Source organism: Drosophila persimilis, unplaced genomic scaffold (assembly GCF_003286085.1).
Source record: "Drosophila persimilis strain 14011-0111.01,24,50 unplaced genomic scaffold, DperRS2 tig00000191-arrow-pilon, whole genome shotgun sequence".
In the NCBI taxonomy this organism is placed as follows: Eukaryota; Metazoa; Arthropoda; class Insecta; order Diptera; family Drosophilidae; genus Drosophila; species Drosophila persimilis.
This window is the reverse complement of record NW_020825298.1, coordinates 8,099,287-8,123,872: the sequence shown is the minus strand read 5'-3', so window position 1 is coordinate 8,123,872 and position 24,586 is coordinate 8,099,287. Positions and strand designations below refer to the sequence as shown.

The 24,586-nt window shown below is 49.1% G+C and overlaps 9 protein-coding genes and 1 long non-coding RNA gene across 13 annotated transcripts; 8 read left to right on the top strand and 2 right to left on the bottom strand.

Moving 5' to 3' along the window:
• The first annotated feature begins 602 nt into the window (after window positions 1–602).
• LOC6588739 (2-hydroxyacylsphingosine 1-beta-galactosyltransferase) lies at window positions 603–3,029 on the top strand. Of its 2 annotated transcripts, none has more exons than XM_026989168.1 (5): window positions 603–680; window positions 1,097–1,379; window positions 1,436–1,809; window positions 1,868–2,506; window positions 2,575–3,029. In XM_026989168.1, exons 2-5 carry the CDS (start codon window positions 1,101–1,103, stop codon window positions 2,846–2,848), a joined length of 1,566 nt encoding a protein of 521 aa, XP_026844969.1. In that variant the 5' UTR covers window positions 603–680; window positions 1,097–1,100; the 3' UTR covers window positions 2,849–3,029. The 2 variants fall into 2 exon arrangements, with proteins under 2 accessions (XP_026844969.1, XP_002014936.1); XM_002014900.2 differs by lacking the exon at window positions 603–680 and adding an exon at window positions 984–1,002.
• Window positions 3,030–3,486: 457 nt separating this feature from the next.
• Window positions 3,487–5,427, top strand: LOC6588740 (UDP-glucuronosyltransferase 2B17). The gene is made up of 3 exons (XM_002014901.2): window positions 3,487–3,548; window positions 3,714–3,982; window positions 4,037–5,427. The coding sequence occupies exons 2-3, from the start codon at window positions 3,719–3,721 to the stop codon at window positions 5,324–5,326; spliced, it is 1,554 nt and encodes a 517-aa protein (XP_002014937.1). The 5' UTR covers window positions 3,487–3,548; window positions 3,714–3,718; the 3' UTR covers window positions 5,327–5,427.
• On the bottom strand, window positions 5,383–7,035 carry LOC6588741 (non-specific lipid-transfer protein). Its single transcript, XM_002014902.2, has 4 exons — window positions 6,904–7,035; window positions 6,510–6,833; window positions 6,249–6,439; window positions 5,383–6,097 (listed from the first exon to the last, which is right to left on the bottom strand). The coding sequence occupies exons 1-4, from the start codon at window positions 6,946–6,948 to the stop codon at window positions 5,434–5,436; spliced, it is 1,224 nt and encodes a 407-aa protein (XP_002014938.1). The 5' UTR covers window positions 6,949–7,035; the 3' UTR covers window positions 5,383–5,433.
• A 99-nt stretch (window positions 7,036–7,134) lies between these two features.
• LOC6588742 (2-hydroxyacylsphingosine 1-beta-galactosyltransferase) lies at window positions 7,135–9,843 on the top strand. Of its 2 annotated transcripts, none has more exons than XM_002014903.2 (5): window positions 7,135–7,491; window positions 7,908–8,187; window positions 8,244–8,617; window positions 8,676–9,314; window positions 9,383–9,843. In XM_002014903.2, the coding sequence occupies exons 2-5, from the start codon at window positions 7,912–7,914 to the stop codon at window positions 9,654–9,656; spliced, it is 1,563 nt and encodes a 520-aa protein (XP_002014939.1). In that variant the 5' UTR covers window positions 7,135–7,491; window positions 7,908–7,911; the 3' UTR covers window positions 9,657–9,843. The 2 variants fall into 2 exon arrangements, with proteins under 2 accessions (XP_002014939.1, XP_026844971.1); XM_026989170.1 differs by lacking the exon at window positions 7,135–7,491 and adding an exon at window positions 7,767–7,813.
• A 469-nt stretch (window positions 9,844–10,312) lies between these two features.
• LOC6588699 (UDP-glucuronosyltransferase 2B17) lies at window positions 10,313–12,243 on the top strand. Its single transcript, XM_002014904.2, has 3 exons — window positions 10,313–10,364; window positions 10,530–10,798; window positions 10,853–12,243. Exons 2-3 carry the CDS (start codon window positions 10,535–10,537, stop codon window positions 12,140–12,142), a joined length of 1,554 nt encoding a protein of 517 aa, XP_002014940.1. The 5' UTR covers window positions 10,313–10,364; window positions 10,530–10,534; the 3' UTR covers window positions 12,143–12,243.
• On the bottom strand, window positions 12,199–13,801 carry LOC6588700 (non-specific lipid-transfer protein). Its single transcript, XM_002014905.2, has 4 exons — window positions 13,720–13,801; window positions 13,326–13,649; window positions 13,065–13,255; window positions 12,199–12,913 (listed from the first exon to the last, which is right to left on the bottom strand). Exons 1-4 carry the CDS (start codon window positions 13,762–13,764, stop codon window positions 12,250–12,252), a joined length of 1,224 nt encoding a protein of 407 aa, XP_002014941.1. The 5' UTR covers window positions 13,765–13,801; the 3' UTR covers window positions 12,199–12,249.
• A 375-nt stretch (window positions 13,802–14,176) lies between these two features.
• On the top strand, window positions 14,177–15,231 carry LOC113565841. The gene is made up of 3 exons (XR_003408825.1): window positions 14,177–14,435; window positions 14,523–14,725; window positions 14,802–15,231. It is a non-coding gene; the product is annotated as an uncharacterized LOC113565841 (long non-coding RNA).
• Window positions 15,232–15,498: 267 nt separating this feature from the next.
• LOC113565838 lies at window positions 15,499–16,632 on the top strand. Its single transcript, XM_026989171.1, has 3 exons — window positions 15,499–15,557; window positions 15,706–15,908; window positions 15,965–16,632. The coding sequence occupies exons 1-3, from the start codon at window positions 15,523–15,525 to the stop codon at window positions 16,435–16,437; spliced, it is 711 nt and encodes a 236-aa protein (XP_026844972.1). The 5' UTR covers window positions 15,499–15,522; the 3' UTR covers window positions 16,438–16,632.
• Window positions 16,633–16,920: 288 nt separating this feature from the next.
• Window positions 16,921–21,535, top strand: LOC6588701 (condensin complex subunit 1). Of its 2 annotated transcripts, XM_002014906.2 has the most exons (6): window positions 16,921–17,070; window positions 17,155–17,623; window positions 17,695–18,590; window positions 18,655–18,796; window positions 18,864–18,951; window positions 19,009–21,535. In XM_002014906.2, exons 1-6 carry the CDS (start codon window positions 16,944–16,946, stop codon window positions 21,463–21,465), a joined length of 4,179 nt encoding a protein of 1,392 aa, XP_002014942.1. In that variant the 5' UTR covers window positions 16,921–16,943; the 3' UTR covers window positions 21,466–21,535. The 2 variants fall into 2 exon arrangements, with proteins under 2 accessions (XP_002014942.1, XP_026844965.1); XM_026989164.1 differs by lacking the exons at window positions 16,921–17,070; window positions 17,155–17,623; window positions 17,695–18,590 and having other exon boundaries at window positions 18,746–18,794.
• A 338-nt stretch (window positions 21,536–21,873) lies between these two features.
• On the top strand, window positions 21,874–24,227 carry LOC6588702 (non-specific lipid-transfer protein). The gene is made up of 5 exons (XM_002014907.2): window positions 21,874–21,975; window positions 22,293–22,616; window positions 22,688–22,878; window positions 22,944–23,827; window positions 23,902–24,227. Exons 1-5 carry the CDS (start codon window positions 21,931–21,933, stop codon window positions 24,090–24,092), a joined length of 1,635 nt encoding a protein of 544 aa, XP_002014943.1. The 5' UTR covers window positions 21,874–21,930; the 3' UTR covers window positions 24,093–24,227.
• The last annotated feature ends 359 nt before the right edge of the window (window positions 24,228–24,586 follow it).

The following is a 24,586-nucleotide window of genomic DNA, read 5'->3' as shown; positions in this document are numbered from 1 at the left end:
AAAAAAAGCTTCTTTCTAAAATAGTTGTATCCCATTTCGATCATTAATGTAGATTCACCATAAATATAACTTTTCAAAATCATAACCTTGAACTACGTTTAATATCCAACCAAACTGAAAGAACTTCTAATTTATGCGTAGACACGCACATGTCATCCAGTTACTAAGCTCTCTTTCACTCCAGCGTTACGTGGAACACACATATGACAAACAATCCAATCTTAATTAAGAGTAAACATTCGAACGTAATCATTGAGAGCGTCTGGAACGTCAACGAACATGTGAGCAATGACTGATAAACGATCGTAAGACGAACTTCAATGATGTAGCGTTTTATTAGCTTTCTACTGTCGTTTAGTCTCGTGCTCAAGGTGCTCTGCCTGCTCCCGTTCTCTCTCATTGTGTTCGGCATTCAACTTCCAAGCTCTCCTGGTCGCACGCTCTCCTGTTGTCCAGATCGAAATCGTGCTTTCCTGTAATGATAGCGAGGCAAAGAGAGATAGAGAGAGAGAGCTTCCGCCAAAGGCAACGACGACGACGCACAATATTCGGTTCGGATCGCTCACACAGCACATTTTTCGTTTTCTTTTCGTTAGTTGACCGAGCTTTCGTTTTGGCTTCCCCGTCGGCTGCTCTGCATTGCTTCCCGTTCTGTCAGTCGCTCGCCGACATCCCAACAAGTAAGCATTGATCTCTCAGAAGGGGAAGGGGGGGAGCTTCAAGGAGCCTCCATGCGGCATGCACCTTCGGCGTGTGTTTGTGTATCCAGTGAATAGTGATTGATTTTGGTGGAAGAGTTCCCTGTTGCCATAAATAAAACTTGCAAATCGTGTAACAAATTCAATTAACGTCCCACCCAGACAGCCAGAAACTGTGATGCAATGCGCCATGGCTTTTGTTGTGTTTTCTTTTTTGTGCTTTCGCCGTACATTCTTTACATAATTTTCTTTACAACAATTTGTATTCGTATTCGTATTCGCTAAGTGTTCGCCTAACCCCAAGGTCAGACGAAAATACAGAGCACAGAGCCCAACCCAAACCAAAGGCAACAAGTGTCGATATCTAAAAGTGTTCCGTTTTTTCGAATTACTCGTAGAAACATGTGTTCGTCGTCGCTGCTCACCGTAGTGCTGTTGGGGCTGACCCTGGCCCATACCGGGGTCGAGGTCAATGCCGGCCCCCCGCTAAAGATATTGGGTCTCTTTCCCCATCCCGGCGTCAGTCACTTCCACTTCTTCCATCCCATCATGCGGGGTCTGGCCGAGGCGGGACATGATGTCAGTGTGGTCTCACACTTTCCGGACAAACATCCGGCCGTACACTACAAGGATTACCCTCTAACAGGGATTGACAAGCTCACAAACAGCGTGGATCTGAAGGTAAGGCCATCGAAGAAGTACGGAATTCATTGATCATTGGGGTCTCGCCCTTTTAGGTCTTTGAGAAACGCACTTTCTACAGTCACTTCCAGGAGTTCTTCCTACTGTACGATTGGGGGAGGCAGGCCTGCAACTTCACTCTCCGCTCGGACGCACTGCAGCAGATCCTCAAGCGGAGGCAGGGCTACTTTGATGTGATCATAATGGAGCAGTTCAACACGGACTGCATGATGGGAGTGGCCCACCAGCTGCATGCGCCGGTGATAGCTTTGAGCAGCTGCGTCATGATGCCCTGGCACTATGAGAGAATGGGTGCTCCGATAATACCCTCCCACATACCGAACTTGTTCATGGCCCAGTCGCAGGACATGGATTTTGGGGGACGGCTGGCCAATTGGTTCAGTTTCCATGCCCTCAACTGGATGTACAAGTAGGATGAGACCCCGCGTCATTGTCTGAGAAAGTATTTCTAAAACTCATCCTTTCAGATTACTCTCCGTACCCGCTGCCGATAAGATGGTGCAATACAAGTTTGGCCACATGGTTCCCTCCGTGGGTGAGCTGGCCAAGAATACCTCTTTGTTCTTCGTGAACCAGCACTACTCCCTGAGTGGACCCAAGCCACTGCCCCCCAACGTGATCGAGCTGGGCGGCATACATATACAAAAGTCAAAGCCCTTGCCCGCGGATCTGCAGCGGCTCCTGGACAACGCCGAGCATGGGGTGATTCTCATTAGTTGGGGCTCCATGATACGCGCCAATTCCCTGTCCGCTGCCAAGCGGGATGGCATCGTACGGGCCGCGGCACGCCTGAAGCAACAGGTCATCTGGAAATGGGAGAACGAGACGCTGCCGAACCAACCCGCCAATATGCACATCATGAAGTGGCTCCCACAGCGCGATATCCTGTGCCATCCCAATGTCAAAGTCTTTATGTCCCATGGCGGTCTCATGGGCACCTCGGAGGCGGCCTACTGCGGTGTACCCGTCGTGGCCACACCCATGTATGGCGATCAGTTTGTGAACACCGCCGCCTTGGTTCAGCGTGGAATGGCCACGATCTTGAACTACGAGGAAATCGGGGAGAACAGCGTGATACGTGCCCTGAAAAAGGCATTGGACAAAAAGTGAGTATGGACACAATGGACTGTCTCTGTGTCTCTTCCTAACTGGATTTCTCCTTATCCTTTCTTAGATATTACGATGCCGCCAAGGCCGTCTCCCAATCGTACAACCATCGCCCGCAGCAGGCTCTGCAGACGGCCTTGTGGTGGGTGGAGCATGTGGCTCACACTGGCGGTGCTCCCCTGCTCCAGCCCAGCGCCGTGCATATGTCCCGCTTCGTTTACTACTCCCTCGACTGCTATGCGGTCGTGGCTCTTATCCTGGCCATTATAATCGGCAGTTGGCTGGCCCTCATTCGACGCTGCTGCGGCTCTAAATCTTCCGCAAAGCCCAAGAGGGACTAATCGGCGGAATCTGTCATCGCTTGTTGTGTATGTGATATTTTATATGTTCTTGTGTAAGAGTCTTTTTAGTGTACAGACAGACGCTTCCTGACCAAGGATTTCAATTGTAGTTGTAATCGTAGATCGGACTAAAAACAAATTAACTGTTTAATAAAATTGGAATATATCTCCCAATACTATATTTATTAATAACTTCTGATTCGCATTAGCTGCTGTATTATACTTTTAGGCTTCATTATTTGTACAAAAACATTAAGATAATAGTAGATGTATAAGCGGAGTATACGATCGGATCATATATCGGATCGTATATTGTATTTGTTTACCCAGTTCTAATAATGTACTCTCTCCCAGTGTGGCTAATCAGTGAAGGGTGATGATCCTCTCTATATATCTCTGGCTACCAGGCTATTTCCAAACAAAAATTAATACATATCAGGTTATAGATGTACATATGTAGGTCACCCCTTCTAAAGAGACCCCTACGCCTATGCTATGAGTATAACAACAAATATATTTTAAACCATGACTCTCTGCTCAGCAAATAGGGAAAGAGAGAAACAGGTAGAGGCTAGTGAACACTTTGCATTTTGTAAAGTTCTCTTCTTTTGGGGTCCCCTTTATGGGGACTCATTCATCAGTTGACGCTCATCTTTTGCCAGCGACGGATCTGTCCCCGTGAGGTCTAAAAACAAAGCTGGTGAGTTTATTTGTGTTATTTTCTAATTAAAAAGAAACGTGGCAATTTCTAATTGTTAATTTTAGATTAGGATCTGACACACACATACAAACTAATAATTGCACTTTACACAAGCACATTTATACTTAATATTGATAATGATCACAAATCTATTCCGTCGCACAGCAAAAATGAGTGATAATCAGGTCTACAAGTGGCTTTCGCTGCTGGCGGTGATATCCCTAACTGGTACGGCCAGCTCTCTAAAGATCTTAGGCATGTTTGCCCATCCATCGATTAGCCACTTCAAATTCTTTCACCCGATTATGCGGGGACTGGCCGAGGCGGGCCACAGTGTGGATGTTTTGAGTCCCTTTCCGGATAAGGAACCTCCCTCTGGATATACGGACTATCTGCTGCCATCTTCCAACTTGTCGGATGCCATTCCACTGACGGTAGGTCAAATGTCTTTGAAATTCAATTATACTAAAGGTATACACTTTCTATAGGAATTCGAGCGGCCGTTACCATTTCTGTTCCACTACGCAGAGTTCTACATGCTCTACGTCGCCGGCAAAGAGGCCTGCAACACCACCCTGAACAGTGAGGCATTGGCAAGGATCCTTAAGCATCCTCCTGGCTACTATGATGTGATCCTGACGGAGCACTTCAACACGGACTGCCTGATGAGTGTGGCGCATGTGCTGCAGGCGCCGGTGATTGGCATGAGCAGCTGTGCTCTGATGCCCTGGCACTATGAGAGAATGGGCGCTCCGTTGATCCCTTCGTATATCTCGGCCCTCTTCATGGGTCAGTCGCAGGAGATGTCGTTTGCCGGTCGATTGGGTAATTGGATCACAGTGCATTCGATTAATATGCTCTACCGAATGTTCAGTTTTTCCGCTGCCGATGCCTTGATACGCCAGAAATTCGGTCCTGGGCTGCCTTCCACCCAAGCGATGGTGAGAAATACCTCCCTGATGCTACTCAACCAGCACTTCTCGCTGAGTGGACCCAAGCCTCTGCCTCCGAACATCATTGAAGTGGGCGGAGTGCACCTGAAGCCCGCCCAGCCCTTGCCCGATGATCTCCAGCAGCTGCTTAATAAGGCCACCAAAGGCGTAATCCTCATCAGCTGGGGCTCTCAGCTGCGTGCCAGTTCCTTGTCCGAGGCGAAGAGAGATGGCATGGTACGTGCCATTGGCCGTCTGGAGCAGCAGGTCATCTGGAAGTGGGAGAACGATACGCTGCCCAACAAGCCCGACAATCTGCACATCTTGAAGTGGCTGCCACAGCGCGACATATTCGCCCATCCCAATGTTAAGCTATTTCTGTCCCACGGCGGCCTCATGGGCACCTCGGAGGCTGTGTCCAGCGGCATACCCATTGTGGGCATGCCCATGTATGGCGATCAGTCACTGAACATCGAATCTCTGGTGCAGCGGGGCATGGCCCTGCGTCTGGACTTCCATAAGCTCAGCGAGAAGACAGTCTATGAGACACTCACGAAAGCGCTGGATCCCTCCTTCAAGGCCAAGGCCCTGGCCGTGGCCTCCGCGTATAACAGCCGAGTGCAGCCTCCTCTGGAAACGGCCATCTGGTGGGTGGAGCATGTCGCCGAGACCAAAGGAGCACCTCTCATCCAACCCAGCGCCGTGCATCTCTCCCGGTTTGTCTACTACTCGCTGGATGTCTACTTGGTGGCAATCTCTGTTCTACTTCTCCTGTTCATTGCCTGCGTAGGATTACGCCGGATTTGCAGAGGTGGAAAGGCAGCCACCAAGCTGAAACGCAAGTAAAACCATTGTATAATCTAATCTTCGAGTAGACTGGAGATTGGAAAAAGATTGTAAGATTATAAAAGAGTTCACGTTTAATAGTAAATATGTACAAAATCCAATCCCATTTACAACTTTGCCTTGGCTGCTCCCGGGAAGCCCAGGCGATAGAGAGCCACAACTACAGCTCCGCCCAGACCCAGATTGTGCTGCAACGCCAGCTTGGCGCCATTCACCTGTCGCTTCTCAGCCAGTCCACGCAGCTGCCAGCACAATTCAGCACACTGGGCCAGGCCAGTGGCTCCCAGGGGATGGCCCTTCGAAATTAGTCCACCGCTGGGGTTCACCACGAACTTGCCGCCGTATGTGTTGTCTCCGCGATCGATGAACTCGCCAGCCTTGCCCTCGCCGCACAAGCCCAGGGCCTCGTAGGTCACCAGCTCGTTGGCGGAGAAGCAATCGTGCAGCTCCACCACCTGCACATCCTGTGGCTTGTATCCGCTCTTGGCAAAAAGACGTTGACTAGCCAGAGCCGTCATATCGTAGCCGGCGATCTTCATCAGACTCTTGTCCGCGAAGGTAGATGCTGGATCGCTGGCCATTTCCATGCCCACGATCTCCACAGCCTGCTTCTCCAAGCCATGGCGACGCACAAACTGCTCGGAGGCCAGAATAGCAGCACCAGAGCCGTCAGAGGTGGGGCAGCACTGCAGTTTGGTCAGCACTCCCTCGACCACCTGCGGAGACTTCATAATCTGCTCCAGAGTGTATTCATCGCGGAACTGCGAGTAGCTGGAACCAATAGAGTCCGACAGATAAAAGAAACGCGTGTATAGGTCGGTCTCCCGACTGAATGCAGGCAATGGAGTGGACTGATGATGATGGTCGGAGGCTCTCGGCGATAAGATAAGCTGGTGGCAAGTGAACTTTCGACTGAACTTACGGATTATTGACGGAGTGCTTGTGGTTCTTCCAGGCGATCTTGCCGAAGTGTTCGGGCTTGGTACCGTACTTCTTCATGTGCTCCTTGCCAGCATTGCCGAAGATCTGGGCAGCCATGGGTCCAGGTCCAATTTCGGTAAGCTCTCCCATCTCGGTGATGTGACGCTCCATGGGGTTGGCGCGGTCAAAGTACTGTTGGTATATTAACACAGGCGATAACAAGATTCGTTTAAGTATAATTCCAAGCAGACGGATTTCCTACCTTTGACGCCAGAGAGCCACGCTCCATCTTCTCGAAGCCCAGAGCCAGCACACAGTCGGAGGTTCCAGACTCGATGATCTGCTTGGCCAAGTAGAGGGCGCTAGATCCTGTGGAGCAGTTGTTGTTCACATTGTAGACGGGAATGCCGGTCATTCCGACCTCATAGACAGCACGCTGGCCGCAGGTGGAGTCTCCATAGACGTAACCGGCCACAGCCTGCTGCACCTCCTCGTACTTGATATTGGCGTCCTGCAGAGCCTTGGTGATGGCCTCCTTGGCAAAGTCCGGATAGCAGACATCAGCACGACGGCCGGGCTTTTCGAACTAAGAAGAGATACACAAGAATAATGATAAAATGAAAGACAGCACAAAGGTCAAACTTCAGCGGGCGTACCTTGGTCATGCCCACGCCGATAACGTAAACTCTAGTCTTGGTCATGTTTGCTGTTACTAAGTCCAGTTACTAAGCTCTCTTTCACTCCAGCGTTACGTGGAACACACATATGACAAACAATCCAATCTTAATTAAGAGTAAACATTCGAACGTAATCATTGAGAGCGTCTGGAACGTCAACGAACATGTGAGCAATGACTGATAAACGATCGTAAGACGAACTTCAATGATGTAGCGTTTTATTAGCTTTCTACTGTCGTTTAGTCTCGTGCTCAAGGTGCTCTGCCTGCTCCCGTTCTCTCTCATTGTGTTCGGCATTCAACTTCCAAGCTCTCCTGGTCGCACGCTCTCCTGTTGTCCAGATCGAAATCGTGCTTTCCTGTAATGATAGCGAGGCAAAGAGAGATAGAGAGAGAGAGCTTCCGCCAAAGACAACGACGACGACGCACAATATTCGGTTCGGATCGCTCACACAGCACATTTTTCGTTTTCTTTTCGTTCGTTGACCGAGCTTTCGTTTTGGCTTCCCCGTCGGCTGCTCTGCATTGCTTCCCGTTCTGTCAGTCGCTCGCCGACATCCCAACAAAAGTAAGCATTGGTCTCTCAGAAGGGGGAGGGGGGGAGCTTCAAGGAGCCTCCATGCGGCATGCACCTTCGGCGTGTGTTTGTGTATCCAGTGAATAGTGATTGATTTTGGTGGAAGAGTTCCCTGCTGCCATAAATATAACTTGTAAATCGTGTAACAAATTCAATTAACGTCCCACCCAGACAGCCAGAAACTGTGATGCAATGCGCCATGGCTTTTGTTGTGTTTTCTTTTTTGTGCTTTCGCCGTACATTCTTTACATAATTTTCTTTACAACAATTTGTATTCGTATTCGTATTCGCTTAGTGTTCGCCTAACCCCAAGGTCAGACGAAAATACAGAGCACAGAGCCCAACCCAAACCAAAGGCAACAAGTGTCGATATCTAAAAGTGTTCCGTTTTTTCGAATTACTCGTAGAAACATGTGTTCGTCGCTGCTCACCGTAGTGCTGTTGGGGCTGACCCTGGGCCATACCGGGGTCGAGGTCAATGCCGGTCCCCCGCTAAAGATATTGGGTCTCTTTCCCCATCCCGGCGTCAGTCACTTCCACTTCTTCCATCCCATCATGCGGGGTCTGGCCGAGGCGGGACATGATGTCAGTGTGGTCTCACACTTTCCGGACAAACATCCGGCCGTACACTACAAGGATTACCCTCTAACAGGGATTGACAAGCTCACAAACAGCGTGGATCTGAAGGTAAGGCCATCGAAGAAGTACGGAATTCATTGATCATTGGGGTCTCGCCCTTTTAGGTCTTTGAGAAACGCACTTTCTACAGTCACTTCCAGGAGTTCTTCCTACTGTACGATTGGGGGAGGCAGGCCTGCAACTTCACTCTCCGCTCGGACGCACTGCAGCAGATCCTCAAGCGGAGGCAGGGCTACTTTGATGTGATCATAATGGAGCAGTTCAACACGGACTGCATGATGGGAGTGGCCCACCAGCTGCATGCGCCGGTGATAGCTTTGAGCAGCTGCGTCATGATGCCCTGGCACTATGAGAGAATGGGTGCTCCGATAATACCCTCCCACATACCGAACTTGTTCATGGCCCAGTCGCAGGACATGAATTTTGGGGGACGGCTGGCCAATTGGTTCAGTTTCCATGCCCTCAACTGGATGTACAAGTAGGATGAGACCCCACGTCATTGTCTGAGAAAGTATTTCTATAACTCATCCTTTCAGATTACTCTCCGTACCCGCTGCCGATAAGATGGTGCAATACAAGTTTGGCCACATGGTTCCCTCCGTGGGTGAGCTGGCCAAGAATACCTCTTTGTTCTTCGTGAACCAACACTACTCCCTGAGTGGACCCAAGCCATTGCCCCCCAACGTGATCGAGCTGGGCGGCATACACATACAAAAGTCGAAGCCCTTGCCCGCGGATCTGCAGCGGCTCCTGGACAACGCCGAGCATGGGGTGATTCTCATTAGTTGGGGCTCCATGATACGCGCCAATTCCCTGTCCGCTGCCAAGCGGGATGGCATCGTACGGGCCGCGGCACGCCTGAAGCAACAGGTCATCTGGAAATGGGAGAACGAGACGCTGCCGAACCAACCCGCCAATATGCACATCATGAAGTGGCTCCCACAGCGCGATATCCTGTGCCATCCCAATGTCAAAGTCTTTATGTCCCATGGCGGTCTCATGGGCACCTCGGAGGCGGCCTACTGCGGTGTACCCGTCGTGGCCACACCCATGTATGGCGATCAGTTTGTGAACACCGCCGCCTTGGTTCAGCGTGGAATGGCCACGATCTTGAACTACGAGGAAATCGGGGAGAACAGCGTAATACGTGCCCTGAAAAAGGCATTGGACAAAAAGTGAGTATTGCCACAATGGACTATCTCTGTGTCTCTTCCTAACTGGATTTCTCCTTATCCTTTCTTAGATATTACGATGCCGCCAAGGCCGTCTCCCATTCGTACAACCATCGCCCGCAGCAGGCTCTGCAGACGGCCTTGTGGTGGGTGGAGCATGTGGCTCACACTGGCGGTGCTCCCCTGCTCCAGCCCAGCGCCGTGCATATGTCCCGCTTCGTTTACTACTCCCTCGACTGCTATGCGGTCGTGGCTCTTATCCTGGCCATTATCATCGGCAGTTGGCTGGCCCTCATTCGACGCTGCTGCGGCTCTAAATCTTCCGCAAAGCCCAAGAGGGACTAATCGGCGGAATCTGTCATCGCTTGTTGTGTATGTGATATTTTATATGTTCTTGTGTAAGAGTCTTTTTAGTGTACAGACAGACGCTTCCTGACCAAGGATTTCAATTGTAGTTGTAATCGTAGATCGGACTAAAAACAAATTAACTGTTTAATAAAAATGGAATATATCTCCCAACTTCTGATTCGCATTAGCTGCTGTATTATACTTTTAGGCTTCATTATTCGTATAAAAGCATTAAGATAATAGTAGATGTATAAGCGGAGTATACGATCGGATCATATATCGGATCGTATATTGTATTTGTTTACCCAGTTCTAATAATGTACTCTCTCCCAGTTTGGCTAATCAGTGAAGGGTGATGATCCTCTATATATATATATACCATAGCACTTTACGAGTACTAGCTGGCTACCAGGCTATTTCCAAACAAAAATTAAAACATGTCAGGTTATAGATGTATATATGTAGGTCACCCCCTCTAAAGAGACCCCTACGCCTATGCTACGAGTATAACAACAAATATATTTTAAACCATGACTCTCTGCACAGCAAATAGGGAAAGAGAGAAACAGGTAGAGGCTAGAGAACACTTTGAATTTTGTAAAGTTCTCTTCTTTTGGGGTCCCCTTTATGGGGACTCATTCATCAGTTGACGCTCATCTTTTGCCAGCGACGGATCTGTCCCCGTGAGGTCTAAAAACAAAGCCGGTGAGTTTATTTGTGTTATTTTCTAATTAAAAAGAAAGGTGGCAATTTCTAATTGTTAATTTTAGATTAGGATCTGACACACACATACAAACTAATAATTGCACTTTACACAAGCACATTTATACTTAATATTGATAATGATCACAAATCTATTCCGTCGCACAGCAAAAATGAGTGATAATCAGGTCTACAAGTGGCTATCGCTGCTGGCGGTCATATCCCTAACTGGTACGGCCAGCTCTCTAAAGATCTTAGGCATGTTTGCCCATCCATCGATTAGCCACTTCAAATTCTTTCACCCGATTATGCGGGGACTGGCCGAGGCGGGCCACAGTGTGGATGTTTTGAGTCCCTTTCCGGATAAGGAACCTCCCTCTGGATATACGGACTATCTGCTGCCATCTTCCAACTTGTCGGATGCCATTCCACTGACGGTAGGTCAAATGTCTTTGAAATTCAATTATACTAAAGGTATACACTTTCTATAGGAATTCGAGCGGCCGTTACCATTTCTGTTCCACTACGCAGAGTTCTACATGCTCTACGTCGCCGGCAAAGAGGCCTGCAACACCACCCTGAACAGTGAGGCATTGGCAAGGATCCTTAAGCATCCTCCTGGCTACTATGATGTGATCCTGACGGAGCACTTCAACACGGACTGCCTGATGAGTGTGGCGCATGTGCTGCAGGCGCCGGTGATTGGCATGAGCAGCTGTGCTCTGATGCCCTGGCACTATGAGAGAATGGGCGCTCCGTTGATCCCTTCGTATATCTCGGCCCTCTTCATGGGTCAGTCGCAGGAGATGTCGTTTGCCGGTCGATTGGGTAATTGGATCACAGTGCATTCGATTAATATGCTCTACCGAATGTTCAGTTTTTCCGCTGCCGATGCCTTGATACGCCAGAAATTCGGTCCTGGGCTGCCTTCCACCCAAGCGATGGTGAGAAATACCTCCCTGATGCTACTCAACCAGCACTTCTCGCTGAGTGGACCCAAGCCTCTGCCTCCGAACATCATTGAAGTGGGCGGAGTGCACCTGAAGCCCGCCCAGCCCTTGCCCGATGATCTCCAGCAGCTGCTTAATAAGGCCACCAAAGGCGTAATCCTCATCAGCTGGGGCTCTCAGCTGCGTGCCAGTTCCTTGTCCGAGGCGAAGAGAGATGGCATGGTACGTGCCATTGGCCGTCTGGAGCAGCAGGTCATCTGGAAGTGGGAGAACGATACGCTGCCCAACAAGCCCGACAATCTGCACATCTTGAAGTGGCTGCCACAGCGCGACATATTCGCCCATCCCAATGTTAAGCTATTTCTGTCCCACGGCGGCCTCATGGGCACCTCGGAGGCTGTGTCCAGCGGCATACCCATTGTGGGCATGCCCATGTATGGCGATCAGTCACTGAACATCGAATCTCTGGTGCAGCGGGGCATGGCCCTGCGTCTGGACTTCCATAAGCTCAGCGAGAAGACAGTCTATGAGACACTCACGAAAGCGCTGGATCCCTCCTTCAAGGCCAAGGCCCTGGCCGTGGCCTCCGCGTATAACAGCCGAGTGCAGCCTCCTCTGGAAACGGCCATCTGGTGGGTGGAGCATGTCGCCGAGACCAAAGGAGCACCTCTCATCCAACCCAGCGCCGTGCATCTCTCCCGGTTTGTCTACTACTCGCTGGATGTCTACTTGGTGGCAATCTCTGTTCTACTTCTCCTGTTCATTGCCTGCGTAGGATTACGCCGGATTTGCAGAGGTGGAAAGGCAGCCACCAAGCTGAAACGCAAGTAAAACCATTGTATAATCTAATCTTCGAGTAGACTGGAGATTGGAAAAAGATTGTAAGATTATAAAAGAGTTCACGTTTAATAGTAAATATGTACAAAATCCAATCCCATTTACAACTTTGCCTTGGCTGCTCCCGGGAAGCCCAGGCGATAGAGAGCCACAACTACAGCTCCGCCCAGACCCAGATTGTGCTGCAACGCCAGCTTGGCGCCATTCACCTGTCGCTTCTCAGCCAGTCCACGCAGCTGCCAGCACAATTCAGCACACTGGGCCAGGCCAGTGGCTCCCAGGGGATGGCCCTTCGAAATTAGTCCACCGCTGGGGTTCACCACGAACTTGCCGCCGTATGTGTTGTCTCCGCGATCGATGAACTCGCCAGCCTTGCCCTCGCCGCACAAGCCCAGGGCCTCGTAGGTCACCAGCTCGTTGGCGGAGAAGCAATCGTGCAGCTCCACCACCTGCACATCCTGTGGCTTGTATCCGCTCTTGGCAAAAAGACGTTGACTAGCCAGAGCCGTCATATCGTAGCCGGCGATCTTCATCAGACTCTTGTCCGCGAAGGTAGATGCTGGATCGCTGGCCATTTCCATGCCCACGATCTCCACAGCCTGCTTCTCCAAGCCATGGCGACGCACAAACTGCTCGGAGGCCAGAATAGCAGCACCAGAGCCGTCAGAGGTGGGGCAGCACTGCAGTTTGGTCAGCACTCCCTCGACCACCTGCGGAGACTTCATAATCTGCTCCAGAGTGTATTCATCGCGGAACTGCGAGTAGCTGGAACCAATAGAGTCCGACAGATAAAAGAAACGCGTGTATAGGTCGGTCTCCCGACTGAATGCAGGCAATGGAGTGGACTGATGATGATGGTCGGAGGCTCTCGGCGATAAGATAAGCTGGTGGCAAGTGAACTTTCGACTGAACTTACGGATTATTGACGGAGTGCTTGTGGTTCTTCCAGGCGATCTTGCCGAAGTGTTCGGGCTTGGTACCGTACTTCTTCATGTGCTCCTTGCCAGCATTGCCGAAGATCTGGGCAGCCATGGGTCCAGGTCCAATTTCGGTAAGCTCTCCCATCTCGGTGATGTGACGCTCCATGGGGTTGGCGCGGTCAAAGTACTGTTGGTATATTAACACAGGCGATAACAAGATTCGTTTAAGTATAATTCCAAGCAGACGGATTTCCTACCTTTGACGCCAGAGAGCCACGCTCCATCTTCTCGAAGCCCAGAGCCAGCACACAGTCGGAGGTTCCAGACTCGATGATCTGCTTGGCCAAGTAGAGGGCGCTAGATCCTGTGGAGCAGTTGTTGTTCACATTGTAGACGGGAATGCCGGTCATTCCGACCTCATAGACAGCACGCTGGCCGCAGGTGGAGTCTCCATAGACGTAACCGGCCACAGCCTGCTGCACCTCCTCGTACTTGATATTGGCGTCCTGCAGAGCCTTGGTGATGGCCTCCTTGGCAAAGTCCGGATAGCAGACATCAGCACGACGGCCGGGCTTTTCGAACTAAGAAGAGATACACAAGAATAATGATAAAATGAAAGACAGCACAAAGGTCAAACTTCAGCGGGCGTACCTTGGTCATGCCCACGCCGATAACGTAAACTCTAGTCTTGGTCATGTTTGCTGTGTTTCTGCTTACGGAGCCGCTGAAATAAATTGCGGTGGATCCAATCGGTTTCTTCTTTATATACCCTCACGGTGGATCCAACCGGTTGCTTCTTTCCCCGTCTGATAACGAACAGCTGACGCCAGCCCCGTTAAAGGAGCTAAATTTGAAAGTTGCTTTGGTGCCCATGTTGTCGTTGCATTTGCATTTATGATTAAATGTTTTTAATAATACAATATTAATAAACATATTGCATTAATCAGTGAATATTGAAATATTTATGTATTACATTTTGGTATTTTTTATCCTCCTTTTTTCTATGATGTGCCAGCCCCGTTATCGACGCCGAATCAACCCTGTTATTTCGGCCTCACAAAGCAAGTGTACGAAATTGGCAAACAAAAATATTTTATGTGAATAGTTAAAAAGGGAAAAAGCAATAAAAAAAGTAGAATAATCAGAAGGAGAAAACTGTACAGGTGCATTAATCTGGAACACACACATATGTATGTTATTGCACAGCCAGTCTGTCGGTCCGTAAGTCAGGGTGCCATCATTCGGAAGAAGTACCTACAGCCACGGCCACCAAACTGATCGGATCTGCGCTTCTTTTTGTTATAAATAAAAACAGAAATGAATTTAAATCAGGCTAGCAACCCCGTCGAAGTTTCGCCAGCACGCAAGTAAGTTTCATACATACAATTTATGGTATTATCGAACAGAAAAACATATTCTTGCATTTAAGTTTTAATTGATTCTTTATATTTCAGAGAAATGTGGCCATGTTTAGTAAGAGGCTGCTCAGGGCATAAGCGGTCATACCAGATCCCGCTTGGAAATAGCAAATATTGGTACGCTAATCTGGGAATAAAGGTAGCGCGAAGGCGCTCTAGGGTGTGCGCAAAACATTTCCTGGCGGAATGCTTGTTGGATCATCGTCTTAGGATGGGAAGCGTTCCGACTGAAAATTTAGGTAAGTTGTTTTATAAGCGGTATTAAATGAATGTCCATACATATATGAATTACATTATGTTTTCTTTTAATTCTAGGCCGAGAGCCAGTGTATTTACCTAAGTTTAGCAGACATCAAAGAATAAGCATACAAAAAGCTAAAGCTAAGCTCCAAGAAGAGAACAAACAAATTGATGGATGGGACCAGGAGGATATATCCGAATTTGATAAATATATCGTTGAAGATCCCCAGTCCGATAGCGCGGAACAGTCCACACATTCCGAAAAGGATGGATATGTCATTGAAGATCATTCACAGTCGGAGTCAACATTAAAATCCATAAATTTGTATTTGAAGCAGAGAAATAATGAGCTGCAAGCAGAGGCTGAATGCCTACGTTTAGAAAATTCTCAATTAAGAATGGAGAACATTTCTTTGAAACGAAGTTTTGAAATCCATAAATGTTTGTTCGAATAATGAAAAACATCCTCCATGGCATAACGGATTTATCGGCAATGAATTATAAATGTACCATAATTTGTATTATGATAATTGTGATATGTTATTATATATAAAATACATATTAATATATTATAACAAACAAATGTTTGTTGATATGGCCGCTTAAATATTTTTAAATTGCGGTATTAAATGTTGGTATTTTTACAGCGCAACCCAACTATCGACACAGAATCAACCCTGTTCCCTAAGTGCACACACACAGGAACAATTTTTCAGTAAATAATAAATAAACTAAACAAGTCTTATCTCTAGGGAAAGTGCAAATACAACTATAATAATTAAGAGAGTACAGATTAATGGAAAATAATCCATTTGAAATGGAGTGGGTAAGGTACGTGAAACAGTAAATGCATACTTTGACGTACATATACGTGTAATTACACAGCCAAGTCTGTCCGTGCGTCTTATTGTTCGTTCGATGTATTCTGGCAATCAGAACTAGAATTCCTGGCATTGAAATATTATTTTTTTTATTTCAGACCAATTGTAAAGTGTTTGGTAAAAGGCTGCTCAAGCCATGAGCGCACATACTTTGTCCACAAAGGAAATCGACAACATTGGTTCGCGAATCTTAGAATAAGTGGGGCGCCTACGCGCGCCAAGGTATGCGTAAAGCACTTCCTAGATGAATGCTTTGTGAATGGAAAGCTTCGGATAGGAAGTCTTCCCACTGAAAACTTGGGTATGTGCTACTTGTAATTAAAAGAGCAAGTATTAATTGAATATATTTTATTTTAGGCCATGAACCATTGCACAGACCTGTGTTTAGCAGATGGCAAAAGCGATATCGTCGCCGCATAAAGCCGGAGCTGAAAACAGAAAGTGATATTACAGTAAAACCGCCTTTGTCCGAAAGCTTGAATATTGAGAATAGTCTGCTGTCCGCTGAGAGCTTGGCACGATTGGAACAAGCCGCAGATGCAGAATTTGAAAAATATATCGTTGAGGACGAAATGTCCGATGGCGGGGAGCAAACCACACATTCCGAAAGTCATGACAATGATAGATATATCATTGAAGACCAGTTGTCCGATAGCTTGGAAGAAGCCAGCCATTCTCAGTCCGAATCATCATTAATTTTGTTTTTGCAACAAAGAAACAATGAGCTGCAAGCAGAGGCTGAATGCCTACGCGTAGAGAATACCCAATTAAGAATGGAGAACATATCCTTGAAAAAAAGCTTTGAGATCCATAAATGTTTCTTCGAATGAAAGAACTAGTGTTAAGAACATGACCACCTCATAAAATGAACTATTTTACTGCGAATCGCTTCTTATCCTGGCCATCGGATCCCCAATGCCCCATATAAAGTTGTTTCAGTTCAACACAATTTTTGTATGATAATTATAGTGTGTATTATAGTATAATAAGTACATAATAAATCAATTTTTCCCATTTCAAAAAGACAACTGCCACTATATGCATCTATCTAACGCTGCGGTATATTACATTGCATGTATCGAAAGTTGATAGTCACATCACTATATAATCAGTGTGACCGTTTACGGCATTTTTGATACTTTTCGGTATTTTTAGCGTCCAAAAATGAGCTGACGGTATATTTACGGTATATTTTTTAACGAGACGGTATATTTTAGTATTTTTCTGCGGCTTGGTGGTATATTTTATCAATGGCTCGACGGTCACACTGTATAGAATAGCGACGCTTACATTTTGTTTCGCGGCAAAAAAATATTTGTTGATCATTTTCTGTGCAATGGAGGAGACGCATGACTTTCAGTTCATATTGCCACTGAATTCCGAGGATCTGGTCAACTCCAGCGGCGACCACTACTACGTCAAGGAGTTGTACAGCAGCAAAGAAATACCCGAAAAACTGCTGGGTAAGCGGGTGGTAGTTGGCGCGTCCGACGCGTTCAAACCGAAGTACAGAGGCACCTTGGATTAACACTACCGACATTTTGCAGAGTGCAAGCGCAAAGTGAGCCACGACAAGGATGCCTTCTACATTTTGGATACCTTCGACACGTACTACTCCGTCATCGAGTCGAACGCCACGGATACGGCCTCCCTTCGGAACCTGATGCGTTCCTTCGACCTGCTGTACATGACTGTCGAGATGCTGGGCCAGAGCCTCACAGAGACTTTCGCAGACAAAGAGCCGCCTACGAACCGCATCCGCCATTTGAATCTCACCAAGATGACACTCTACCTGCAGGTGAACGTCGTCAAGAAGATCGACAGTGTGGCCCAGCGTGCGAAGCGCGACCAGCAGATGAATTTGCAGAAGAAACGCGGCAAGCAGCCTGAGGCCCTCGATCAGTACCCCGACTGGGATGAAAAGCGCGGCAAATTTCTCGTTCAGCTCTTCAATATCCTCCAGTTGCCGCTGGAGCGGCTCTGGGCCCCACCCATAGCTGAAGAGGACTTTATAACGTGAGCACGAAAACACCCATTACGATCCGGTCAGATCAGTTGTTCAGTTCCACCTATTTTTTGTCTTACAGGATGCTCTGTGACATTTGCTATCGCACTTTGGAGCTCACGCCGATGCGCCACGACAACCGACATGTGTTCGATACCCTGTTTCAGATTTTGGGCACATGCATTAAGCGCTTCAACCACGCCATGACCTTCCCGGTCCGCATACTGCAGATCCTGCGCGGCACTGAGCACGCCGCCGCAGCGGTGGCCAACGGCATACTGACGTTACACGAGGAGTACGGCATTTCGAAGGTCTTCGAAATTCTGCTCAAGAGCATTGTGGAGGCCCTTCAGCTGGATAGCGCGGACACGACGGTGTCTAAGCATTTCTCCACCTTCCTATCTGAGTTCTCGAGCATCTCCCCAGAGCTCATCATTCCGCATCTGTCAAAGGTCAGCGATGAACTGCTCGACTGCCAGTCGCACATGCTACGCAACACCGTTCTGCAGATCTTAGCCGATGCCGTGATTAGTGACCTGACCGCCGAGGATCTCAGCGATGAAATGAAGGAGGTGCGCAACGAGTTCCTAGACCATCTGTACGACCACATCATGGACGGTTCCGCCCACGTGCGCACCAAGGCCCTGCACATTTTGGTGCACCTGAAGACCCAACATGCCATACCGCTCACCTATCTCACAAAGGTACTGGCCGCGGCTGTGGGTCGGCTAGAGGACAAGAGCTCGCTGGTGCGCAAGGCGGCCATGCAGTTGATCAAATCGACGCTCGAGAGCAATCCATTCTCGAGCAAGCTATCGCTGGAGGAGCTCCTCCACAAGCACCAGAATGAAGTAGAAATCATGGAGAAGCTCAACGAAGTGCTGGAGGCGGAGCGCAAAGAGGAGGAACGGCTCAATGAGCAATGGAGCGAAAGGGCGATCGAGATCTTGCCTGAAATTAAAGAGCATTTAACCGAATGTAAAACTTCAATCATCTTTTCTTTCGCTTTCTTTCGAATATTATCCTTTCATTGGCATTGCAGTTCCCAATTTGGACTTCGACAAGGAGGAGAGCGACACAGAACTGCTGGAGAAGATATTGCCGCTCATGCGTGACAAGGAGTACAAGAAGGCCGTGGTTCTGGTACGCAAAATAGACTTCCTGGCAGGAAATCAAGAAATTGTGTTAGTCTCACCACCAGCTTCCTTTTATTTTTCTTTATTTGAGCTCTGATTAATCCTTTCGTTTTAGTTCCATGCTGGAGTTCGAGGAGAAGGTCTTCTATGTTATGGAACTGCTTAAGACTTACCATCTGCTGGCCGCAGGCCTCAAGCAAAGCGTAGGTTCCATTTCAGCGCAGAGATCGAATCATTTTGCTAAGCTTTCGCTATTTTAGAGCGAGGAGATGCTGCGACAGATCAAGACGGTGCAGTTCCTCAAGGACAGCATCGATTACACCACCATTGTGACGGGTGCCTATCCCAAGCTGCAGGACCTGCTCATGTCCAAGACAAACACAGATGTCCTGGAGGCAGTGGACCTTTTCACCACCGGCTACATGTTCGGCATCGCCGGCACAGATGCCGGTATGCGGAAGATGCTGATGCTGGTGTGGTCGTCGGACAAGGAGAAGCGCGATGCCGTCTCCGAGGCCTATCGCCGGGTACTCTTTACTACAGAGCTGCAGGCACGTGCTCATGCCATAAGGGTCGTGCAAAATCTCTCGAAATTTCTCGAGGAAATCGATTATGGACACTACTTGTCGCTAGAGACGCTGGTGGCCGAGTGGGTGAACGTCGGGCAGATAGATGCCCTTGTCATTCAGGTACTGTTCGAGCGCTTCACCCTGAAGCTGGAGGGCACCACAAACAACGAGGCACGACTCGCCCTCGAGCTGCTGATCATGGCATCGAAGGCTAAGAACAGCATTGTCACCGCCAACACGGCGATCATCGAAGACATTGCCGTGGGGCAGCGCGCACGTAGCGAACCGCGCCTCTTCGCTGGCTGCCTGCGTCTACTGGTCAATAGCATCGATGCCAACAACAACGCCAAGTACTATAAGCGCCACAACACCGACGCCAAGTTCGTGGTGGAGGTGATACGCTTCTTTTTCGACTGCTTCTTCCACGAGAAGCTCAAGGACTTTGATGGCATGGCCACAAGCGTGTTGGAGTACATCTACCGCATGTGCCAGTCCCCCGATGTGCTGGTCCAGGACCTGCTCAAGGAGCTCCAAAAGCGATTCTACCATAACTGGCTGGGCGCCACCGCCGCGCCAGTGAATGCCGACAAGGAAAACGAACTGGCATTGGAGTCGCAGCCGACAGAGATTGCGTACACACAGCCGCTGTCCATTCCACAGACACAGACACAGGGCACCCAGAGCCCAGGGGGACCACCGCCTGGAACTTGTATGCCCGTGTTTCTGGTGTCGCGATTTATGTTCTGCATCGGTTACATGACCATCAAGGAGATGATATTCCTGGACATGGATGTCTACAATAACATGAAGTACCGCGAGGAGCTCACAGCCCAGCAGGAGAGAGATACACGTACGCAAGAAGCTGGCAGGAAGGCCGCCCAGCAGCAGCTGTTGCGACGCACCATGAACGTTTCGGCGATGGAGGTGCGTAAGCGTTTGTCCAACTCGGCCGCAGAGCCGCAACAGGAGCCGGACGAAGATTTGGTGGGGGCCACAGCAGAGGATAGCATTGCCGATGAGATCCTTGCCATATGCGAGGACATGCTGATTTACGATCCGAACGGCTTGCTCCACTGGCTGACGCCCGTCATCATTGATATCTGCAAGAAGCCGGGCGAGTACCGGCATCCGAAGCTTCAGCAGGCAGCGACCCTCACATTGGCCCGCCTGATGACAGTCTCATCGCGGTTCTGTGAGTCAAACATGTCCTTCCTGATGAACATCCTCGGTTTGACTACAAACATCAAGATCAAGTGCAACACGGTGGTGGGCCTGTCCGATCTCACCTTCCGCTTCCCGAACATCATTGAGCCGTGGACGGGGCACTTTTACGCACAGCTGCACGAGACTGATACGGAGCTGCGGCTGACGGCTGTCAAGATGCTGTCGCATCTCCTTCTGAACGAGATGATACGCGTGAAGAGCCAGATCTCGGACATGGCACTATGCATTATCGACGAAAACGAGGAGATACAGAGCATCACCAAGGAGTTCTTCAAGGAGATAGCCAATAAGTCAAACATCCTGTACAACGTGCTCCCCGACATCATTTCGCGTCTGGGCGACACCAACCTGCGTCTCGAGGAGCACAAGTACCACATCATCATGTCCTACATTTTGGGTCTCATCCAGAAGGACCGCCAGATCGAGTCGCTGGTGGAGAAACTCTGCCTGCGCTTCCCCATGGCCCATGTTGAGCGGCAGTGGCGCGACATAGCCTACTGCCTCAGCCTCCTGACCTACAACGAGCGTTCGATCAATAAGTTGATGGACAACATGCACAACTACCGCGACAAGGTGCAGAACGACGATGTCTACGCGTCCTTCCGCCTGATCATCAGCAACACCAATAAGCTGGCCAAGCCCGAGCTGAAGGCCGCCGTCACAGAGTTCGAGACGCGCCTCGCCGAGTGCCTGGCGGTCAAAGATCCCACCGCCGATGGAGCCGACAGCAGTCAGAACCAGGCTGACGAGACACGAACGGCCAACAGAACCAAGGCCGCCGGCAACCGAACAAAGAAGGGGGGTCGCAAGCCTGCCCCTGCTGCACCTGCTGGCAGGTCCACCAGCCGTCGTGGTGGTCGCAGTCGACGCGCAGCCCGCGTTGAGAGCTCCTCCGATGATGCCTCCGAGAGTGATAGCGACTGAATAATGGATTACACACTTTTTTTATCCACAAACTACTTTTCACAATATAATTCTAATTTTTATACACTTATAGTCTCTCCATAGATCTTTTTAATAAGCAAACACGTATACCGAAAAAAGTAAAAACGATGTTTAAGTAATACATAAATATATATACAATATAATGGTTTTCAATCGCCATTTGTATAAAAGCCATCATATCGTGGTGGAGAGGAAAGCCTCATTTCAAAAACCAACCGCCACTCTATATACCTTGAGGAATATTTCGTATATTTCGGTATACGTTTAAAATGAGACGGTATATTTTAGTATTTTTCTGCGGGTCGGTGGTATATTTTATCAAAGGTCACACCGCTGTTTATTTACGTTAAGCAACTAAAATTTTAGTCATTCGGCTTAAAGCGCTAGTAGCGATCTTACCTGATTTGCTAATTTCCACTCAGCACTTGTACCTGCATCTCCAAGATGACCAAGACCCGTGTGTATGTCGTCGGTGTGGGAATGACAAAGGTGTGTGAACGAAATACGTAAAAGAAAGTGGTTGTGGAAGGAAAAACTGCCAAGACTTTGTTCAAGTGAAAATTGAGCAATAATGATGTTAATCGCTCCTGGACTTTGATCTGGGGTGCACTTCGGTCACTAATCTGACTGCTCTCGAATGGTCGGGGGCATATATATCATTATCGCATTGCCATTGCCCCCACTGAAGTGGTCCGATTAGAATTATTCTATTCTTGCTCTCGGTACTGGTTTTAGCAGTCGTTAGGGGGGTTATTTATTGTCAAACCGGTTGCTTATGGGTGTTGTGTCTCTTCTTTTGCCTGCAGTTCGAGAAGCCCGGCCGTCGTGCTGATGTCTGCTATCCGGACTTTGCCAAGGAGGCCATCACCAAGGCTCTGCAGGACGCCAATATCAAGTACGAGGAGGTGCAGCAGGCGGTGACCGGTTACGTCTATGGAGACTCCACCTGCGGACAGCGTGCTGTCTATGAGGTCGGAATGACCGGCATTCCCGTCTACAATGTGAACAACAACTGCTCCACAGGATCTAGCGCCCTCTACCTGGCCAAGCAGATCATCGAGTCTGGAACCTCCGACTGTGTGCTGGCCCTGGGCTTCGAGAAGATGGAGCGTGGCTCCCTGGGGGCAAAGGTAGGAAACGCCTTCTGTTTGTAATTCAGCTTATACGAATCTACTTATCTCTTGTATTCATGTACCAACAGTACTTTGACCGCGCCAACCCCATGGAGCGTCACATCACCGAGATGGGAGAGCTTACCGAAATTGGACCTGGACCCATGGCTGCCCAGATCTTCGGCAATGCTGGCAAGGAGCACATGAAGAAGTATGGCACCAAGCCCGAACACTTTGGAAAGATCGCCTGGAAGAACCACAAACACTCCGTCAATAATCCGTATGCACTCTCGGAGCCTTTATTTTATAGCCTCTTGTATTTATCTTTTTAATCTAATCTCGCAGCTACTCGCAGTTCCGCGATGAATACACTCTGGAGCAGATTATGAAGTCGCCGCAAGTGGTCGAGGGAGTGCTGACCAAACTGCAGTGCTGCCCCACCTCTGATGGCTCTGGTGCTGCTATTCTGGCCTCCGAGCAGTTTGTACGTCGCCATGGCTTGGAGAAGCAGGCTGTGGAGATCGTGGGCATGGAAATGGCCAGCGATCCAGCATCTACCTTTGCGGACAAGAGTCTGATGAAGATCGCCGGCTATGATATGACGGTTCTGGCTAGTCAGCGTCTCTTTGCCAAGAGCGGCTACAAGCCACAGGATGTGCAGGTGGTGGAGCTGCACGATTGCTTCTCCGCCAACGAGCTGGTGACCTACGAGGCCCTGGGCTTGTGCGGCGAGGGCAAGGCTGGCGAGTTCATCGATCGCGGAGACAACACATACGGCGGCAAGTTCGTGGTGAACCCCAGCGGTGGACTAATCTCGAAGGGCCATCCTCTGGGAGCCACTGGCCTGGCCCAGTGTGCTGAGTTGTGCTGGCAGCTGCGGGGCCTGGCTGAGAAGCGACAGGTGAATGGCGCCAAGCTGGCGCTGCAGCACAATCTGGGTCTGGGCGGAGCTGTAGTGGTGGCTCTCTATCGCCTGGGTTTCCCAGCGGCGAACAATGTGGTGCACAATCTTACGGCTGCTGCCAAGGCGGCCACCAACGAGGATGGTTTCAAGGTGGCGCCTCTACTGAAGGTGCTTGAACAGGCCATGCAGGAGGACAAGGATGGACTGATCGAAAAGGTGCGCGCCGTCTATGGCTTCAAGGTGAACAATGGACCCCAGGGACAGACTGGCTTCTGGGTCATCGATGCCAAGCAGGGCAAAGGCAAGATCATTTTCAATGGCACACGTAAGTTCAATACATTACTGAACTTAGTTACCTTTTGGCCCGCTAATTAATTTTCCCCCCGCTTTTGGTTGTAGAAAAATGTGATGTCACCTTCATCATCAGCGATGAGGATGTGTTCGAGCTGCTTACGGGTAAGCTGCCGCCGCAGAAGGCCTTCTTCCAGGGCAAGATCAAGATCCAGGGCAACATGGGCTTTGCCATGAAACTGATGGACCTGCAGCGCTCTGCCCAAGGCCGCATCGAGGAACTGCGCTCCAAGTTGTAAGACATCCATTCGCATGGAGGGGCGATTGTCTACATTCCGTCGTTTGTCTGTCTTTTGTGTTTTGCAATATATTTTCGGCTTTGGATCTGTTGAAGCTAGATTTTATGGATTTATCCAATCCACTTTTTGTACGATTTGTATTATTCTCTAGAGATTAAAATTGTTATACTTTTAAAGCACCAATTTCTGGTCTGATGAGCTGGCAAGGTGGTGTACGAGAACGACGTTACCATTATCATCTCGGCGAATTACCCTCAAATCCCTCGAAAACGGAGCTATTCACAGAGAAATACAAGGTTCCGCCTCTCAACCCCGCCAATATTAATTGAATGCAGACTCTCCTTCAGCGACAGTGTCCGTTGCTTGTGGTTGGCAATTGACAAGAAGCTTAATTGGAACCTGAGCGTCAAGGAAAGAGTGAAGAAGGCAACGACAGCGCTCTACTCATTTATAAAATGGGGCATGAACCCAAGCATAGTCCAATGGATATATCT

Excerpts from the sequence above, each read along its gene's own strand:
- LOC6588740 (XM_002014901.2), top strand. The coding sequence starts at position 3,719 with ATGAGTGATAATCAGGTCTACAAGTGGCTTTCGCTGCTGGCGGTGATA. Across the intron at positions 3,983-4,036 it reads CGGATGCCATTCCACTGACG|GAATTCGAGCGGCCGTTACC; the intron begins GTAGGTCAAATG and ends CACTTTCTATAG.
- LOC6588742 (XM_002014903.2), top strand. The coding sequence starts at position 7,912 with ATGTGTTCGTCGCTGCTCACCGTAGTGCTGTTGGGGCTGACCCTGGGC. Across the intron at positions 8,188-8,243 it reads CAAACAGCGTGGATCTGAAG|GTCTTTGAGAAACGCACTTT; the intron begins GTAAGGCCATCG and ends TCGCCCTTTTAG. Across the intron at positions 8,618-8,675 it reads GCCCTCAACTGGATGTACAA|ATTACTCTCCGTACCCGCTG; the intron begins GTAGGATGAGAC and ends TCATCCTTTCAG.
- LOC6588701 (XM_002014906.2), top strand. The coding sequence starts at position 16,944 with ATGGAGGAGACGCATGACTTTCAGTTCATATTGCCACTGAATTCCGAG. Across the intron at positions 17,071-17,154 it reads AATACCCGAAAAACTGCTGG|AGTGCAAGCGCAAAGTGAGC; the intron begins GTAAGCGGGTGG and ends GACATTTTGCAG. Across the intron at positions 18,952-19,008 it reads CCGCAGGCCTCAAGCAAAGC|AGCGAGGAGATGCTGCGACA; the intron begins GTAGGTTCCATT and ends TCGCTATTTTAG.
- LOC6588702 (XM_002014907.2), top strand. The coding sequence starts at position 21,931 with ATGACCAAGACCCGTGTGTATGTCGTCGGTGTGGGAATGACAAAG. Across the intron at positions 22,617-22,687 it reads GTGGCTCCCTGGGGGCAAAG|TACTTTGACCGCGCCAACCC; the intron begins GTAGGAAACGCC and ends ATGTACCAACAG. Across the intron at positions 22,879-22,943 it reads AAACACTCCGTCAATAATCC|CTACTCGCAGTTCCGCGATG; the intron begins GTATGCACTCTC and ends CTAATCTCGCAG.
- LOC6588700 (XM_002014905.2), bottom strand. The coding sequence starts at position 13,764 with ATGACCAAGACTAGAGTTTACGTTATCGGCGTGGGCATGACCAAG. Across the intron at positions 13,650-13,719 it reads TCGGCGTGGGCATGACCAAG|TTCGAAAAGCCCGGCCGTCG; the intron begins GTACGCCCGCTG and ends ATCTCTTCTTAG. Across the intron at positions 12,914-13,064 it reads AAGCACTCCGTCAATAATCC|CTACTCGCAGTTCCGCGATG; the intron begins GTAAGTTCAGTC and ends TATTGGTTCCAG.
- LOC6588739 (XM_026989168.1), top strand. The coding sequence starts at position 1,101 with ATGTGTTCGTCGTCGCTGCTCACCGTAGTGCTGTTGGGGCTGACCCTG. Across the intron at positions 1,810-1,867 it reads GCCCTCAACTGGATGTACAA|ATTACTCTCCGTACCCGCTG; the intron begins GTAGGATGAGAC and ends TCATCCTTTCAG. Across the intron at positions 2,507-2,574 it reads AAAAAGGCATTGGACAAAAA|ATATTACGATGCCGCCAAGG; the intron begins GTGAGTATGGAC and ends ATCCTTTCTTAG.
- LOC6588741 (XM_002014902.2), bottom strand. The coding sequence starts at position 6,948 with ATGACCAAGACTAGAGTTTACGTTATCGGCGTGGGCATGACCAAG. Across the intron at positions 6,834-6,903 it reads TCGGCGTGGGCATGACCAAG|TTCGAAAAGCCCGGCCGTCG; the intron begins GTACGCCCGCTG and ends ATCTCTTCTTAG. Across the intron at positions 6,098-6,248 it reads AAGCACTCCGTCAATAATCC|CTACTCGCAGTTCCGCGATG; the intron begins GTAAGTTCAGTC and ends TATTGGTTCCAG.
- LOC113565838 (XM_026989171.1), top strand. The coding sequence starts at position 15,523 with ATGGAAAATAATCCATTTGAAATGGAGTGGGTAAG. Across the intron at positions 15,558-15,705 it reads TTTGAAATGGAGTGGGTAAG|ACCAATTGTAAAGTGTTTGG; the intron begins GTACGTGAAACA and ends TTTTTATTTCAG. Across the intron at positions 15,909-15,964 it reads TCTTCCCACTGAAAACTTGG|GCCATGAACCATTGCACAGA; the intron begins GTATGTGCTACT and ends ATTTTATTTTAG.
- LOC6588699 (XM_002014904.2), top strand. The coding sequence starts at position 10,535 with ATGAGTGATAATCAGGTCTACAAGTGGCTATCGCTGCTGGCGGTCATA. Across the intron at positions 10,799-10,852 it reads CGGATGCCATTCCACTGACG|GAATTCGAGCGGCCGTTACC; the intron begins GTAGGTCAAATG and ends CACTTTCTATAG.